The sequence below is a fragment of the Canis aureus genome, chromosome 5, assembly GCF_053574225.1.
Source record: "Canis aureus isolate CA01 chromosome 5, VMU_Caureus_v.1.0, whole genome shotgun sequence".
Taxonomy (NCBI): domain Eukaryota; kingdom Metazoa; phylum Chordata; class Mammalia; order Carnivora; family Canidae; genus Canis; species Canis aureus.
This window is the reverse complement of record NC_135615.1, coordinates 12,142,390-12,162,446: the sequence shown is the minus strand read 5'-3', so window position 1 is coordinate 12,162,446 and position 20,057 is coordinate 12,142,390. Positions and strand designations below refer to the sequence as shown.

General features: G+C 34.4%; 1 protein-coding gene across 4 annotated transcripts in view; it reads left to right on the top strand.

The window, feature by feature from the left end:
- Positions 1 to 20,057, top strand: part of PLXDC2 (plexin domain containing 2) — a 514,506-nt gene that overhangs the window by 289,518 nt on the left and 204,931 nt on the right. For all 4 annotated transcript variants that reach the window (XM_077896883.1, XM_077896880.1, XM_077896881.1 and 1 more), the window contains one exon: positions 9,209 to 9,278. In XM_077896883.1, the coding sequence (XP_077753009.1) occupies positions 9,209 to 9,278 (70 nt within the window). The remainder of the gene's footprint in view (positions 1 to 9,208; positions 9,279 to 20,057) is intronic.

The following is a 20,057-nucleotide window of genomic DNA, read 5'->3' as shown; positions in this document are numbered from 1 at the left end:
TTGATATCATGTTTAAATATATAGACTTAGAAACAGGCTGCCTGGATTTGAGATCCTACTTTGCCAACCACTGCTGGGTGATTTGAGTGCATTATTTTTTTTCTGTTCATCACTTTTGTCACCTGTAAAATGGAATGATAATAGTACTTATCTTCTAAGGTTGTCATTAGTAGTAAATGATTTAACATCCATGCAGTGCTTAACTCCATGACTGGCATAGTGCTAGAGATGCCCGTTACACTGATACTGACAATCAACATGCAAACATTTAGCTGTTTTAGAACAGCTATTTTCCGCTGACAAGAAAGAAGGGAAGATAGATTGTAATCAACTGAGGCAAGAGAGGGTCTTTTCAAACCACAGAAGATAAATCCATAGGAGTATTTTTCCTGCCCTGCCCTGCCCTGCCTTGTTTGAGGATCACCACTGAAGGACATAACAAGAGTGTCATTGCCCTTGGTATACCATTGCCACAAATCACTGCTTAGGAGCCTGGCTAGCAGGTACTTCTATGCTTCAATTCCTAAAATGGAAAATTTTAGGCCATGTAAGTGTTACCAGGCAAAGCAAAACGATGTTATCCAGAATGTAGTCTATTTACCCTTTTAACACATTTCACGCTTGCTAAAGTTTCCTTACAGCAATGTTTTTAGTGTTTCAAAGACCATTATGTGACTTAGAGCCTTGCTGCTCAAAGTGGGGTCCTGGAGGCAGTATCAGCAGCCCTGGGAGCATGTTAGAAATGCAGAATTTCAGCTCCTTTCTCCACAGACCTACAGAATCAGAATCTGAATTTTAACAAGAACCCCAGGTGATTCTCATGTACACTTCATTTTGCGATGCCTGGAGGGACCCGTTGTCTTGCTTCTAGAATAGTGTGAAAAATCCAGTAGTTTCTGGTTCTCACTCTCCTCCCACCTACCCTCCAAGGGCTTCTTTATAACATCCTGTTATTCTTCTCTGTGCCCCTGAATAGCGTTGCTGTACACCCTGCCTGGATGGTAAATATTCACACAAACTACTTTGAATAATTCTCAAAAAGTGCAGATGTAGGAAGCAACCACAAGCCAAATGTTTGCTGAGAACCATGAAATGCAAGAGGTCAAAAGACACGGTGATAGTGCACTTAATCTCTAGTTCATTTGAACAAGTATCAGATAAATGCACCATGTTTACATTTCGTTTCCTACAATAGGAGTAGTCCCATGCAGAGTGTCATTCAATATGCAGGGTTAATTAAGTTCTTAGTTCTCTTATGAAAAAAGTGCTGAAGCAGTTAGAATTTCGAACTCAGAAAATCAATTCAATTGATGGGATTTATTTCTAAAAGGAATAGCCAGTCTCTGGTCTGTATATTTACATATTGATTAGTCCCTTTCCATGAACATTTTGATCTTTTAATTAAGTATCTAGTATTTCTAGTTGCTGGATTAACAACCATGCCCTGTCCACTTCTTCCAGCATGTGAGTTGGTTAACATTGCATTTTTACAAAAACAAAAATTCTACATTGTAAAAATGTTGTAAGTTATACTGCCCACTGCTGCTATTTTATTTTTGGAATACACTTAGCTCGTTTATGGCCTAGAAGCAGGATTTTACCTTAGGGGATACCAGAAGAAGTTTGTATCACTGCTGCCTACATGTATATGCCTCTCCATTGCCCATTTTCTCTCTTTAAGAGTTGCTTATTGGGAAAACCTGTCCATTTAAATTTTTCTATTTCTACATCTACATACATACATGTGTATATACTTACTTTTACATCACTCTACTGTCTCAGTTTATGTTACTTTTGTGAGGGGATCGATTTCAGTGAACTAGGTGAATAAACCAGTGACAGGCAATTACCATAGAGAATTAAAAAAAATGTCCATAAGTTTAGAAAATAGGCCCCTGGATCTGTCCTTGGAGGGTACAAAATCTACTAGGGAAGCATCTACACCCCAACTGTGGGGAAAAAAAAAAAAAAAGGAATTCAGGTTGTGCACATGTCTGGTGAGAAGGGACCTGTGTGTGGCCCTCAGGTGTCAGTGGCGCATGCTCACTACCAGCACAGCTCCGTCAGTCCAGGCCCTGTGATTGCAAGTTTCATCTAAGAATACTATTGTGTTTTTCAGATTTTCTTTTGGTATGGCTTTGGCCTCATGCATCTAGGAGCCTTCTGACTATGTCTTATTATTATTACATTTTAGAGGAAATTGTTATGTGTACTAAGAACGAAAACATGAATGACTGACTAAGGGTCCCAGGTAGAAAACACAATGATGGAAGGTCAGATAACAGGTAGGAAAAGAAGCACCTGGTATAAAAGAAGGAGGATAGAATAATACAGTGGTCAAAACTCAAGAGTTTTGAAGTCAAACATATGTGGATTGAAATCCTGGCTGTATGACTTCTGGTGGTTTGAATTTATTACTTGTTTTTTTGGTAAAGATTTTTTTTAATAGTTTCAGGATTATTAAAAAAACTTTCAAGAAATATTGAAAGAATTGCCATATAGCTTTCACCTAACTTCCCCAAATGTTAACATCCTATATACTCATGGTACAATTATTGATACCAAAACATCAGCACTGGTCCTATTCTCTTAATTTATCTGTAGGCCTTGGTCATATTTGTTAACTGTCCCCAAACCATCTGTGTTTCTTATTCAGAATCCAATCTAGGACCTACATTGCATGTATTTGTTCAATCTCCTTGCCTCTTCCAATCTATGATAGCTCCTTAGTCTTTGTCTTTCATGAACTTGACACTTTTGAAGAATATTGGCCAGTTATTTCATACGGTGTCTCTGATGCGGGGTTTGTCTACTGTTTCTTCATGTTTTAGCACGGGTATCAGTTTTTGGCAAAAATCACTTTTTGTGGTATCACAGAAATGTTTTTTTGTCCTTCACTGTGCACCATATCAAGAGATACATGGTGTCATATGTCTTATTACTGGTGATTTTAACTTTGATCACCTGCTTCAGGTGATATCTCCTAGATTTTGCTCTTTCACTGTAAAGATATTTGCGTTCCCTTTTATAATGATCAAGTATCTTTTGCAAGATACTCTCTGATTATGCAAATATCCTGTTCCTTATCTTGCTTCCATCTTCTAATTTTGACATTTGTACTTGCTAAATACAGGCAAAATACTTAGCATAATATATATATATTACGTATATATATTATAATTCCATTTCTCTAACACCAGTAAATATAGTAGTTATGATTATTTCAATATAACAAAAATGAAAATATCATAACATTGCTCAGAAATGTAATATCTAATTGTGATTGATTCTCTCAGTAAAACAGTTTACCTTCATTGATATATCAACATGTATAGACAACATATATCACATCAGTTCCAGCTATTTGTTAGGAATCAAATAGGGAGCTATTTTTGTTTAGGAAACTAGACTCAAGGAACTGTTGCTATGCTAGACAACTTCATTTGTGTAATGTAATATTCACCATCATTGAGACAATGGTAATGAAGGTCCACATGTTCTTTGGCCATTTGATCCCTATAATAAATCTTTGAAGAAATGTCTTGACTATAGATGAGCAAACTGTGGCTTAAAAAAGTTAAATCATGAAATCATGCACAGCTACTAAGCACCAAAGTTGGGACATAGTTTCAAGTCTCTCTGACTCCAAAACCATGGTAGGTCATTAAAAATTAGGAAAGAACCATTGCAAATGGAAAAATAAAGCTTTATCTAGCTCCATTAAAAGAAGATTATAAAATGTGTGTTTTGTGCTTAGTAAAGCAGTAAGTCTCCAATAATCTACTCGAAGCATTTATAGGTGAATGAGTTTTATGTGTACTTTATCCAGGTTCAAGAAAATTACTTAATTGTTTTGTGCATTGTGGAAGAATGTATCATATCACAATTAAGAAACTAAGCTTATTCATAGTTATCTGCAAAAAGTTATCCTAACAAGAATGATTATTTAATCATTTTTATTTACTGGAGATATAAGTCTTATTGGAAATGAGATCATTTACTCAGGTATTCCAGATGAAAGCCAGTATCACTATAAATATCCATATAAATAGAGCAAAATATATGTTTTTCTTAAATTTTACAATACCTGTCAAAGCTAAACTTTGACATAAGTAAACAACCAGAAAATTAAATATCTCAAGATTTATTTGATTTACTTTTTGAAATGTTTTGGGGAAAAATAATACAGATCTCATTTTGCTAATAATAATAATAATAATAATAATATCCCACCTACTTGACAGCCTCAAGAAACAAATGTGTGCCCCTCAAACGTAAGATTATTTGAATGATTAAAAATAGAATGTTAAAATACATTAGATACAAATTAATGATTGATTCATGAATTCATTCTCAAATAAATGAATACCCCTAAATTCTTTGGACCTTCTGCTATCATGAGCTCATAGAATCAGCAATTACTTAAAATTGTGTTACTACTAATTTTCTTGCCAAGCTTTTCCCCAGGATTATGTCTTATACAAATAAAGACTTGGGGGAACCAGGAAAGTATAGCTTTATTGCTGTACATGAGAAGTTGTCTTAAAACAAAACAAAACAAAACAAAACAAAACCACAGTTTTTATTAATGACATTTTTAAAAATGGCTTTTAGGATGATAAATGTGCCCACTCCATATACTTACCTCTTATTAGGAAGTTTCTGTCTTCAATGTCTTGCAGACATTGGCAAATTAATTTATCATTATAATACCACTGAGAAATAGGCAAACAAGTTAAACTGGAATAGTGTTTTCTTAGGATTACAATTCCTGTGTTATTAAAAAAGAATTAGCAAAGATCATAATAACTAGTCTGAAACAGATAGCAGTAGGCATAAGAAAAATATGTAGAAGAAGCAATAAGAGGTGCAGACACACTTAGAAATCTGGGAGGATCAGGGCACCTGGGTGGCTCAGTGGTTGAGCATGTGCCTTTGGCTCAGGTTGTGACCCTGGGGTCCTAGGATTGAGTGCTGCATCAGGCTCCCTATGGGGAGCCTGCTTCTGGCTCTACCTATGTCTCTGCCTCTCTCTCTCTCTCTCTCTCTCTCTGTCTAATGAATAAATAAAATTTTTTTTAAAAAAAAGAAAGAAATCTGGGAGGATAGCCTTGATTGAGTCTGATAGTTTGTTCCCAGCAGTAATTTCATGGGGCATGTTGTGGGAGAATGTGATGTGGTTTTAAAGGTCACAGTCATATATGGCTGTATCTGCCATAAATTTGCACCAGACCACCTGGAATCTATTTATATCCTTCTACAAACTCGTTAAAGAATGTTTCATAAGTTTATCCTCCCCCATATGAAGAAGTCATATGTTGCTTGCTTGTCTTAAAATTACCATTTCTCCTTTCAAATAATTCACTCCTTTCCACAGAGCATAAAGGAATGAGCAAAGTCAGTTGATTTTATTTATGTCATGCATTCTCTTGAAAATTTCACTTCTGAGCTTTTATTTTGTATTTTTCCCAGACTATTAATTAGTAATCACATGACAAGTTTCCTGAACCTTTTCTCCTTTTACATGAAATACTGCTTAAGAGATGAGATCCCAGACAAGATAATGTACAAAGTATGGTAATTACACCATTGTTTCAATATTATGTTAGCTTTTGTTTACCATGGCTTTTTGTGACAAAGTCTAGGGTTCTGTTAGCCTTTCAGGTTGCAGAAGAGTCCCATAGTGCATATACAATTCAAGTTCGTCCTTATTTATTTTTTTTTTGTTTTGTAGTTAAAGAATACTTAAGTAATTAGTTTTTTCACACTTACTCATAATAGCTCTTTGTCTTATACTCTTTTTCTCAGTTGATGGCACTGTGGTCTACCAGTCACCCAGCAAGAAAACTGTCCTGTTTTCTAGATCCTTCCTCTCTCCCAATTTAAGTGTCCTTCCAATAATCACAAAGTCCTTCTCGGTTTTGCTTTCTACCTATATTTTGACCCATCACTTGTGCTCTCATGACTTAAGGTCCCATCTGGCTAAATTCCGGTTGTTCCTTTAAAAGAATCAGTATTAGTGCTATATGCTCAGTTAGGTGGCCTCTCTTGGTCCCTACTCTGCCTCTACCTAGTCCTATTATTTATCCCTATGTGACATTTCCTTGCACCACTTTGGGAACTCCTTGAATGAAGGAACTGGGTAGGACTTCTTTGTTTGTTAGTTTTAAAGATTTTATTTATTTATTTGGAAGAGAGATCAGGAACAGGGGGTAGGAGTGGAGGGAGAAGCTGACTCCCACTGGAGCAGGGAGCTGGAATCCGGACTAGATCTGAGGATCCTGGGATCATGACCTAAACCAAAGGCAGACATTTAACCTACTGAGCCACTGAGGTGCAGAGAACTGGGTAGGACTTCTTGACTGTTTTATCCTCAGCCTCTGACTTCGGGCCTGGCACATATGAGGTATTAAGTAAATGATTGTCAACTGGATGAATGAACAAATAAAACTTTTCTTTAGCTCCCCCCATGCCTGTTTTATATACCGTACTGAGACAAAATAAGGATCCAATTATCCAGGAGTAATTATATTGAATATATAACCATTTACCTTCAAAGCATGTCATGCAATTCTAGTGCTTTTTATGTTTGTTTTTGTTTTGATATTTTTTGGTCGTGTGAATGTGTTTTAAGGAAGGATGATAATTTTCAAAACTATGCCTTTCTGTATTACTCTTTTCATCGCTTTGTTTTAATCTCAGTAATTAAGACCATTACCTTTGTTGTCCATAAAACCTGGGTTCCAATTCTAGATTTCCTCTTGGGCCATTCTTAATCATTCTGATGCTGAGTTAATTTCAATTTGATACAGTTATTATCTGAATCTTATGCCCCTAAATCTTTATGTCATAAGTGATGTTTGGAGTATCAACCAAAGTAAACCAAGGCTGAGAGAATATGGAAGCCATGACCAACCAAGATTAGAGACTGTGACAGAAAAGATATGATGTAGCAGTACCAGAGCCAAGGCTTAATGGTGGCAATTACAAGGAAATAAAAGATGATCTATAAGACTGGCTAGGACAGGACATGGGAAGGGAAAACTGTGAGGTACCAAAGGCCAGTCAGTGTTGGGCCTTAGAACTCATGGCAACTATTTTAATATGATTCCAGAGACCGTGGAATCTAGATTGAATGATTTGAAGTGTGTGTGTATGTGTGTGGGGGGGGTAGGGGGGTGGTGATATGCTAGATAGTATGGAGAAGGAATTCTAGGGAAAATAGAGCCAAGACACTATGAAGAAGTTATTAGAGACCTACATTTGGGAACTCTTACCCACAGAAAAATGGGTGAATTCCATGAGTTATGAGAAGGTAGCATCTTTCCAAATTTCTGTGCTATTCCTTATGAGTGTCAATGAATCAGTTCATGGTGGTAACTAAGGTAAACTGGTCATTTACACAGGAAAACCTTTCAATTGTTGATATTGCTCTTCCTAATAATTTTCTTTGAGAACTTATTTAAGTCTCAAAAAAGTCTTTAACTTATGTATTTATGTGTCTCAGTCTTCTAAAAATATTGAATTTTTTTGGTGACTGAGAAACTAATGTCATATTCTTCTGGTTTATCTGTGATAGTAATTGATAAAGTTTGTTAGTGATATATGTTTCAACTGAACTACTCTGGAAGTTGGCATGCCAAAGGGTGGTAAATTTTACCAATTTGCTCATGAATATGGAAACAAATTAGAATGATGAATAGCAACACAACACAGCAAGGGCCTTTATAAAATTACTTTTGATGTATTTTGTGAGATATGTGATTTTGCCATCAAACCTTTTATTTTAGGGTTATTAGTTACCACTCATTTCAGTTAATGCAGTGAAAAGGGTTTTATTGTTTCCATTAATCAGCAAAAAATAAAAATAGTGATAAGCGCTTTCTGAAAATATAGCTTTCATTGAAAAGGAGGGAACACAAAACTAATTGAAAGCTACTGTAAATTTTGAATCATTAAATTCATGCCAAATAAGTCAGTAGAAATCTCTGATGGATATAAAAAAAGCAATCATTTGCAAAATTGGAATGAGCAAAATTCAATCTAGGTATACTTCTTTAGTTTTTTAAGTTTGTATATTGGGAGAGCTATAATATAGAGATTGTTGAATTTTAACAAAAAAAAAAAACCCTTTTGCTGTAGGTATTTTGTATGTGTTGTGGGGCTCTAATCTAGCTAATTGGTTTCCCTCAGGATCCTTTATTTCAGTTGGTCATCTTTGTTATAACTTACTGTTTTCCTTGCTTCTAGACTAATAATATATCTGGTTCATATTGCTTCACTATGAAAAATCTAGGATTTTTGTTTTGCTTTGATGTCTTTTGTTTTTATTTTACTATGTATATTATATATATTTATTGTATAAATTATATATTTAATGTATAAATATACATAAAAGCATAAGTAATATATATTTTATAAATAATATAAATATATAATGAATTAAAATAAATATAAATAAAATTAAAAAGCTGCAGTCCCCTTTTCTAGAAAAAAGAGGGGTGAAATTTATGAGCTTTCTTCTTAATTCTCCATAGTTTTCTTCTATGCAAAGGAAAAGTATTTCTCCAGTAATCGGCATTTTTTATTCTTCAACTCTGCTTTTGGAAGTGAACATAATATACTAAATCTGGAGAACTCATCACACCAAAAATAAAAATATCTGCAGGTCTAGATCACGGTACAAAGTATCTTGTTCCATGAAACTGCCTTTCATTATGGTATGTACAGAAGACAAAAAAAAAATGTATAATTGCATAAAATTTTTTTTTTGATGTTCTATCCAGCAAACTTGACAGATAACATGCTCTACTATTTTGGAGAAAACTAATCAAGCTAAAAGGAACTATAAAATAAATGGGTCACCATGATGACTGAACTGATTCTCAGTGGACAACTGAAAGGCAATAGTGATGTTAGAGACAGTAGCTTGAATCAGAGTGGAAACTTCCAGATTTCCTTTTGTAAGCAAAGAACAGACCAACAGACCATAACAGTGCAACTTTTTTCTTCTCACATACTTCAAACACTTAATTGCCAGAAAACAAGAAATCCTTTATTACCATCCAGGATTCAGGTTTGAATAGGCAACTGCAATAACAATGGTGCAAGTAGAAGCATCATTATTTTTTTAAGTGGAAAGCTTTTCATTTTACATTTACTGTTATGCACATTATTGATTTTCTTTTCTGGTTGTTGTTCCTTGCAGAGAGTGAATCTGTCCTTTGATTTTCCATTTTATGGCCATTTCCTACGTGAAATCACTGTGGCAACTGGGGGTAAGTGGTTTTCTACCCATTCACCCTAAATAATCTACAGTTTCACTACAGCTATTATTTTTAATTTACTTTACATTCAGGAAGGACATTTATTGAGAAAATCATTGTCTTCTATCACAAAGTCATGGATGTAAATAAAACCTAAGAAAGAGTATAGCTATTGGAAAAAATTTTCAGCAGAAAAAAATTGTAGTTTCAATATCTTCAGCTTAGATTCATCTGTTTTCCTTCTACTTTTTTTCCTTCTTTTTTCTTGTATGCTTTAATTCATTTTTGGGAACATGGTAAGACTTCGTAAATGGGAAGGGACCTAGAAAAAGCAAAAAATATGCTTAAGGAAGCTGTTGTGGTATTTTTCTTTTCTTTTAATGTATATAATTGATTGATTTGAATATATAGACACAAACCACGTCCTGTATATTAGCTTTAATTACTTGGGTTCTCCCCCCATCTCTTTAATGCTACCTACATTGACTGGCAACTCATTTGAATTTTAAAAATAAATAGATTCAGTTTGGAATCTTTTGGTTTTATTTTTCTGCACAACTTTTGGGGGTTAGTTTCAAGATTAGCAATACCCTAGAAAGGCAATTATTGTTCTTTATACCACATCCCAGAAGTGAGATAAAGGTAATCCTTGAGTGCTACTACCAGCGATAAGCAAAAAGCCAAAGAATATCCCTGTATTCTGAAAGAAAAACTTAAAAATGGAAGCATAAGTAAAGAATTAAGTTAAAAGAAATCCAGAGGTGGGAGGAAGTCCACAAAGTGCCCATGCCTAAAGCACCATAGACCAGAGTCCCCCTTCTTCACTGAGTTTTATTAATTGGTCTTCCAAATGGTTGGGGAGTAATGTGGATCACTACTGCTCCTATTTTAATCTGAGACTTAGCAGATATGTAGGATTCAGAATAAGATTTGTAATGGTAAATATCAATAAGCTAATAGTAGTTTTTGAGTACCTACTCTGAGCAATGAATGACAAAGCTACCTCTGCCTTGGGATTATGTAGCTTACTTGATATTAGAATGAAGCAAAATGTGAGAGTTCCTTAGAAAATACAAATGAATGGATAAAGAAGATGTCATATATATATATATATATATAAAGTGTGTGTATACATATATATACATACATATGTGTATGCATATATGTACATATATGTACACATATATACATATACACACAATGGAATATTACTCAGCCATCAAAAGAGACGAACACCCACCATTTGCTTCGATGTGGATGGAACTGGAGGGTATTATACTGAGTGAAATAGGTCAATTGGAGAAGGACAGTCATCATATGGTTCTACTCATATGTGGAATATAAGAAATAGCGAAAGGGATTATAAGGGAAAGGAGGGAAACTGAGTGGGAAAAATCAGAGAGAGAGATAAACCAGGAGAGACTCCTAACTCTGGGAAGCAAACAAAAGGTTGCATGGAAGGGAAGGTGGGTGGGGGGGATGGGGTAACTGGGTGACAGGCAATGAGGAGGGCACTTGATGGGATGAGCACTGGGTGTTATATGTTGGCAAATTGGATTTAAATTTACAAAAATGTAAAAAAAAATACAAATCATGAAGTATGGATTTCCAGGGATTATAAAGCTCAGACATCTGTGAAAATCCTATAAGACTTTATAGAGAAATTATTGTTGAAGATCTTTCTTGAAGGACATTTCAATTTCTGTGGTTGTATAGAGAAGGAAGAGTCATTTCTAGAGTAGATACACAGGAGAAAAGGGTAAGGTATATTTGGATAGCAAATAATTGAGTTTGAGTGAAGCTGGAGGTAGGTTTACAAAAAAAAAAAAAAGTCATAATAAGATGAGAAAAGTAGATTGAGACAATCTTATATACTGCCTCAAGAGTCAGTTTGAGTCATTAGTCCTTAACTAGCTAAGTGATGAGTTTAAGAAACTGAATCCAGACATTTGTGTAATGCTTTCAAGTATGAAAAGACTAGGGTTAGTACATATAATTGGAAGAATATTGCAATAATTTGTGTGACACATATGGAGGGCCCTGGCAGTTCTGTGGCTTCAAACAGAGAAATGATGCTGTCAGCCAAAATTATAAACTCAAGCAGAAGAGGTGGTTTTAATGCCAATGGCTTCAGTTCTGAAACTACTAAATTTTATGTAAAGAAAGGACTTAATATGGGGCACCTGGGTGGCTCAGCTGGTTAAGCATCTGACTCTTGGTTTCAGCCCAGGTCCTCATCTCAGGCTTGTGAGATCAAGGCCCCGGGTTGGGCTCTGTGCTCTGCATGGATTCCGCTTGTCCCTCTCCCTCCCCATCTACCCTTTCCTTTCCCTCTTTCTATCAAATAAGTATATAAAACCTTTTTTTATGGGACTAACCATAAACAAAATTCATACAACAAGGACCACGTCTTTTGAGTTCTGTGTATTTCTGTGCTAGTATATTACATGGCATTTAATAACCATTGGGTTAATGTGTTGAAGGATTGAGAGAAAAAAGAAAAAGGTAAAATTGAAAGATTGCCCCTGACACCATGAATTACATTGTGTGTCTTAGCAACTTTAAAGTATGTTATAACCATGTTTTTTTATAATATGGACATTAGGCATATTTTCTGACATTTAGGTTATGTGTTCCACTGAATTTTAAAAAGTGAATTATTAATCACATTTGTTCAAAATCTATACATAGAGTGGTAAAAATATGAGCACCTTTGATATTCACCTTCTCAAATTGTTTTATCCTTAAAAGTCATGTCAGTGATTCAGCCAATATGACTAAGATTTTACTTAGCTGAGTTGGTAGGAAAAAAACCCAAATACCTATACCATCCTTACTGCTTCAAAGTGCCACTTTCCTTTGAAAAGATCCTCAAAATAAGTGAAAAGTCTGGGGTCTTGAATGATCTCTATCTTCTTTGAAGAAAACACTAATATAAAGAAACTTTTTTTCTCTACTTAAAATATACTAGCATGGAACTTGCATATATAAATCCATTAGCCTGTTTAGAGAGGTACAGCTGAGATAATTTAGACATTTACCTGAGCTCCATCAAAATGAAGCCAAAATCTCCTGTAAAAGTTTTCAACTAAATAAATATCCTGATTGCACTTTTATCATTCATTTATTCAATCAGTGTGAGTCCCTACTGTGTGAAAGGCACAGTATGTGATATTTCTCTGTATGCAAAGAAGAATACATTATAGGTCCTATTTTAGAGCTTAGAATCCAGGAAGAGGAAGGAGTATATGACCAAGTGTAAGAGGCTCACTGTAAATGCTGGTGGAGCAGAAAGAGGAGACCATTCCTGTTGGGCCAATCAAGAACAGGAGATTTTGGATGCTGAATTAAGGGACAGGGCTGAACCTATAGTGAACATATCTGGAGAGCTTTCAAGTACATCTGTTTATTCAGAATGGAGGGTTGGAGTTAAAGTCCAGTGAGGGGAGATGGGAAGAGTGATGTAAAATACCTTGAGCATTATAAATGTGCATGATGTCCAGCAGGTATCAGGGGTTTTTGAATAGAGAGCAGATCTGGCCTGTGCTGGCAGTGGAGGGTGGGGTAAGGTGAGGGAAGTGGATGCAAAGAAGGCCATTAGCAGCCAGGCTTTGAGTGTTTCCGTATGGCCTGCAGTATCTTAACCAGGCTGGGTACAGTGAAGACAGAGAAGGAGCCAGTGCAAAGCACATTGTTGAGTTCTTCAATCATTGTGGTTGCAAAGGTTTCTAGGCAAAAGGATCCGTTAGGATGTGGTGAGTAAAGCTAAGAACAGCTTAAAAGGGGACTTGGGAACAGATTTTTGATGGATCTCTTCTGTGATTGACTAGGTGTGATAGGCAGATGGACTCATCTGACAAGTGCTCATCACATTAGAAAGCTTGAAATGTTACTAACCATGAATGGCTTGGGAGAAAAGTAGAAATCACAAGTGAGATTAAATCAAGTTGACTGCAGTCTATTATAAATAGACTGGAGACTGGGATTTTTAAGTAGGGACACATGAGTGTCTGGGAAACGGAAATGAATATTCTATTGACTGTCAGTTCTCTTCGACTGTGTCTACAGATTTGTCTTGAACTTGTTTTTACATTGGATTTAGGGAAAAGAAAGTGAAATGTGAAAGTGGATATTTGAAACCACAATCTCCATTCCTACCACACTGTTTTTCCATTTCACATGCCTCCTTAAAATCTAGCCTCCATCCCTCTTCTCTTTTTCTTTATAGATACAAATTTCTTTACGACTGAAGTGACCTCAAAGATGTCTTGTGTTACTGCTAAGATCAACACCATTTCAAAACAGAAAATAGTTTTTAAAAAGACATCTACATAATTTATTGTGACCCATTTTGTATTTAAATATACACATTGTATTATGAATACACTTAAGTTTATAGTTAAAAATGTAAATATTTGGCCATTTATTTATAAATTATAAAAACCGAATGTTTGTTAAGCATTTTAATCTTCAAAAGCTTCAATCATCCATACAAATAATGCACAAAATGAATTGGAAATACCATCTTATTTTCTGGTTCACTGGTAACAGAATCTGAGAACATTCATTTATCTTTTTATTTAAAAGATACTTCAGAATACAAATATTCCAGGCATTAAAAAAACTAGTACTCTGTGCATCTCATAAAGCTATTTCCATTAATGGCACCACTAAGCTGTGTTCTTTGCATATCACACTACCTTCATTTTCTTGCTATATGAATACTCTAATTGGTTCTTTTTCATTATTAGGCTGCTAAGGTGATCTTTTAAATGTTTCAAAAAAGTAGATTTAAGCATGAGGATTTGATTTTTAATTCCTGTGGCCATCACTTATAATGTTAATTTTTTCATGAACCCATCATGAGTACATATAACTACAATGAGAGAAAAGGTGGGGATGGTAAGTGATACTTTAAATAATGAGGAAGAGAAAGGATGACAATATCCAGATAATTCTGGCCCCAGATTTAAGTATGGAAGATGCTGGTTTGTAATTAAAATTGTGTGTAGAATTGCAGGCAGTTGTGCATGAGATTAGGAATCAAAGTTGACATAAATTAAAAAGATAATGATCAACATGCATTACTCACCTTGAGTGTATGAAGGATTTGCCCTCCTTCCCTTCTACATGATTTTCTAATTAGATGTTTAATTAAAAAAAACTGTTTAGAATATTTTCTCAGAGTATAAAAACACTTTTATTCACACATCTCTGTTTTCTTTTTCTAGTTTTTTTTTATATAATTGACATATAGAACTGATTAAATGTAAGGTGTTGAATTTTAGATCTATTTTATTTCATTTGCCATATGGTAACTAATAAAATATAAAATGTTCATTAGGTAATCAGTATTTAAGGTCGAGAAATCAGTGTGTGGCATTAGAAAAGTCAAAAGACAGAAGTAAAATATGTTTTCCTTCTTTCCCTGTCTCTAATCCACTCATTTCCCTCCCAAGAAAAAAACAGCCATCACTCTTTGGCTAAATTTGGTTAAATTTAAATTTAGAGTAATTCTCTAAATTTGGTCTATAATCATTTGGGTTTTTTTTTTTCACTTTAAGTCCCCAATAAGAGAGATTAAAACAAAAAAGTAGTGCATTTTATTTTGATTGGACTTTCCAGAATTATATTAGCAAATCTTCCAGCTTCTTTTTTGTTCTCACTTTCAAATAGTAATGTTTTAATTGTAGTCCCAAATAATATTTCATGCTCTTTAGAGAGACTTGATTAATAACAGTTATAAAAGGCTTTTTAACAGTGGAAGAGAGTTAGTTATTACTCATGATGATTGATTTATAAATACCAACCCCGTTGTCTTTCAAGTGTATAACCTCATAGAACAGAACAGAATGCATCCATTAACTGTCTGAATCTAGTGAAAAAATGAACTGAATTACTTTGACTATTATTATTATTATTACTATTAAGACAAAACAAGTTGTGAGTGTCTTGATATCTGATGCATGAAGGGAAGGTAGTGACGGGATAGATGCTGGACATAAGTAAAGCCACCTGATTTGGTTCACTAATTTAATGTAACAAACAAGGTCTCAAGGATTCCTGAACAGAGAGATAATATTGTTTTGTGATATCTGCTTTGTTATATCTAGATGATTCTCTGAGAAATACCTCTGAACACCTGAGTTTTTCTTAGCAGCCCTCCTAGATGATTGACTATTCCCCAAACTGTCTAGTGGCCAGAAGTAAATTGAGCAGATTCACCAACATTGCTACATTTCTTTTCATTGTGCCTTTAGGAACTGCATGTTCACAAGCCTCTTTATTTCTCTTGTGTATTGACACATCACATTCCCTTAGCACTGGCTCCTTGGGACTGGGGGTAAGTGTGGTTAGAGATTAGACAATGGGAGAGGGGCCATCCAGGAGATCGACTCCATTCAATAGGAATGAGCAAGAAAAATATGAGAAGCAGAAATATGGGCAGAACAAAGATAGAAAATTCTAGAAAAACAAAATGGAGAGGACCATTAATGCATGGTAGTTAAGTAATGATTGGGGACAGGAATGGGGAATGTTTATCAGCTGGGAAGAGTCTAGACAAAAAAGCACATTCTCCAGATTTAGGACCTTCCTTTGCCATGACAGCCACAGAGGAGTCTACCCATTGCTAGTGCTTAGACATTCACCTAGGAACATTTGCCTCTGGAAAGCACCATTTATCCCCTTGGGGATCCAGGCTTTATTTGAAACATTGGCAACAAGTAATTTGCTTGCATCCTGTCCTAGTCACTTCATCAATAATTCAGAAAAATAACAATATTGCACAGATGCTCAAATACATCACTCAGTTGAAAACAAAGGGAGTCTAGGTAACTAATTAATAAAGTAGCAGTTCACAGCAGCTGGTCTAACATTGTCCGATCCTGGAAAAGACGGGGAATACATACTAAGCACTGCAGGATTGACTTTGGACCCCAGCCATTTCAAGAATAAATTCAGAAAAGCTCTCTTAACTCCTACTGAAGCCAGCAATTGAAATTCAGTTTTTTTGGAGAAGCGTCTAGCATCTAGCTTAAGATAAATATCTTAAATCAAATCAAATATGGGTTTGATCAAAATATATAGGTTCATAAGTCAAACTAGGCATAGCTGTTGTAATCTTTAGCAAATTTCTTTCTCTCATGCACCTCAATTTTCCAATCTATAAAATAGCATACTAAAAGTATTTAGCTCAGAAAGACTTTTGTTCAAGATTAAATTAACTAGTAATCTGTTATTGATACCTATTTCATAGAAAATGCTAATTAATAGCATATATTATTACTATACTTCTATATATATGTAATTTTTCTCTTTTATCCTTTTCAAAAATACTTCATAAAGCTGTGCTTGCTTATTAAAATAGTTTGTCTATTATTTGATGACATTATCCATATCTCAGAGAATGTTTGGGGACTTAATTTGTCATTATCTCTAACCACTTCTTTTAAAGGCTGGCTCACCCATTTATGAGTGGGAGGTATAAAGGGTCTAGATGACTTGGGATGTCCTCTTTGTCAGCATAGGCAGATCTGTCATCTTTAACTACTGTGCAGACACTCCTCTAAAGACCTCCCAATGCTGACATTCTATGACTCTGACTGTCTGAATGTCTCACAAAATTTAGCAATTTTGCAACACACGGCAGAAGAATCATGAAATGTTTCTCTAATTGTGGTATCATAGGCTACAGCTGGATAAGAGGCATTATTATAATCAGCAGACCACACATATCATGCTTCCTATTCTACCCTTTGTATGACAAGAATTTTAAGGACAAGTCATCAAAACATAAAGTTAGTTATGGCTAACTGATGGGGATGGGAGGTGGACATTCCCCCCAGCAGCATCCAGATTGCCTTTTATAGACTTGAGATTCACTAAATTGCAAATAATCCAACTTGAAAATGTATTGAAGACCCAACCACAAATGCAAAACTAAATATATGTCTTCTTAAGTTTATGTGTGATGTTTTGCCTTTGAATAAGGAGACAGATTTCTTTATGTGTATCCATTATTTCAATGCTAACCATTATTTTCAGGATCTTTTCTTGTTTTTTAATACTTCATAGAAACCCGGTAGGTGTAATGTGAAAACAGCTCAAAATGTTGTTCTCACTTCAACTGATACAGCTCTGAGGCTGAAACATAATATTAAAAAATAATAATTCTAAATGTTTTTTTGGCTATTTCTAATGGAGTTTGATGGGTTAAGATTACATTGTTGGTGTGACTAGCTAGAGGGCTATAGAGATATTTTCATTTAATCTGCTTGGATTATTGTTCAAATGAGAGGTTTCTGCTGAAGGCAAAGAAGATAAAAAAACACTTTTTAATTGGTTCATTACCAATTTCCACAGCTACTTTAAAAAGCAAGCATCATTTTAGTTAATAACTTGCAGAGAGAATCCATAGCACTTTTAGATTGCTCTAGAAAAAAATAGAAAATTAGAAGAATTTGGAACATCTAGAATTTGCAAAAAATAAGTATTACATAAGTGTTAAAGAGTAAAAACTCTTTAAACATTTTTAATTGTAGTAAAATATAAATAGCATATGATTTACCATTTATGGGTTTGCTATTTATAAAGTTTTAGTCTTTGAGCTCAGCTCGGACTTTATTTTTCCTCCTGGTTCTTCTTCTTTTTTTTTTTTTCTTTAAATTGGTGATTCTTTAAGTAACTTATCAGATTCCTCCAAAATGCATTCAAAACACAGCTGATCCCCAAAACTTTACACTAGTGTGCTCTTGTAAGCAGTGTTTACTATTCTCTGTTTTTACTTTTCTGGTTCTCAATAATTAGAGATTATCTTGGAGAAATTTTTAAAGCTATTTTTTTAGCATCAGATAAAATCTAATAAAACTGATTGTATAATTTGGAAATTATTGAGTACTCCTAATGTGTATACAGCTTTAAAAAATAAGACTTATAAGATATTATGTAGCTAAAAATTAACGTTATATGACGATGTGTTAACATGTAAAGAATGCTTATGATGATCATCAAGATATAAAATTTTAATTATGTATAATAGTATTTATTTTAAATAAATAAATGCAAATAAAATGGAAAGTAAAGCAATGCTAGGTGGTTTTTTTTTTTTTTTTTGCAATGGTGGTTATTTTTCTATTTCCAAGTTTCCAAATGTTAAGTTGAAAATTAAGATCATATTTCAATCCTTGTATTTATTGTTATAAAAAGTAAATAGGAGTCTGACTTCTTTTCAATACAGATGACTACCAATTTATTTTAACACTATTTTTTATATTTGTCCCACTGATATATAATGCTATTGCAAAAGTCTTTTATTTTCCATAGGATATGAAGTACATTATGTGGATTAAGCTAATTTCTTCTATCATAAATATAAAATACACTGGAAGAAAACTAGAGAAAATTACTTTGTAATCCTGGAATTGGAAATATTTTTACTAAGAATAATACAAACCCCTGGGGCTTGTGGGTGGCTCAGTCGGTTAAGCATCTAACTCTTGGTTTCAGCTCAGGTTATGATCTCAGGGTAGTGAGGTCAAGCCCCACTTTGGGCTCTGTACTCAGGGCACAGTCAACTTGAGATTCTTTCCTCCTCCTTCTCCCTCCCTCTGCTTCTTCCTTTCTGTTCCTCCTCCTCATTCATGCACTATCACTCTCTCTCTCCCTTTAAAAAAATAATAATACAAAACCCAGAAACCATAAAAGAAAATATCGATAAAACTGCATGTTAAAATTTGCATATATTGAAAATGCATGGCATTTAAACATCAAAAATTAAGAAAAAGGAAATGAAAACCTAGAAAAATATTTGCAGCATACATGACAGCCAACTTTTCTCTAAATTGAAACCTATTTTAGGGGATCCCTGGGTGGCTCAGCGGTTTGGCACCTTCTTTTGGCCCAGGGCATGATCCTGGAGACCCGGAATCGAGTCCCACGTCAGGCTCCCTGCATGGAGCCTGCTTCTCCCTCTCCCTCTCCATCTCTCTCTCTCTCTCTCTCTCTCTCTCAAATAAATAAATAAAATTAAAAAACAACCTATTTCAAAATAAAAAAATATTTTGAAGAAAGGAATCACAAGTGGCTATTAAACAAGGAACAATATGTAATCTTACTTCAAGTAAGAGAAATACAAATTAAAACTATAATGATATATTATTTCCACTCATGTGGCTTGAAAAGATTTTAAAAGATCAAGTTAGATAAATCAAAAAGTTTTCTTAGGCTATGGATAAAATGTACTCTTAAGCATTTCTGGTGTTATCTATTAAAATATAAAATGTATAACTAAAATACGTTTAACTAAAACGTATATGAAATACGTAATACTAAAACATAAAACGTCATTTCTACTTTTAAAAATGTGTCATGGGAGGTCCACTCCCACATAATGGACTAATGTATAAAGACATATATTGCCAAAGATTGGAAACAACCTAAGTATCTATCAATAAAAATGTTTATGTTAGGGACAGATGAACTAAATGATTGAATGGCATACCATGGGATTTTTAAACAGAATGAGATCATTCTCCATGACTTAGAGAAAAAAGCAAAGTGCAGAAGTGTCACACAATATATGTATGTGTAGGCATGTATATATTTACAAACATAAACTACCACTGAAATGATTTGGAAGAACGTATATATGCTTTAAAGTGCGTAGAAAATTTAGAAGGATATACAAGAAACTATTAATAGTACTTATCCTTAAAGAGGAGAATTAGTGAATTGCTGGAGACCAAGAATACGAAAGGAGAATGATTTTCACAATCATTTTGCATTTCAAAT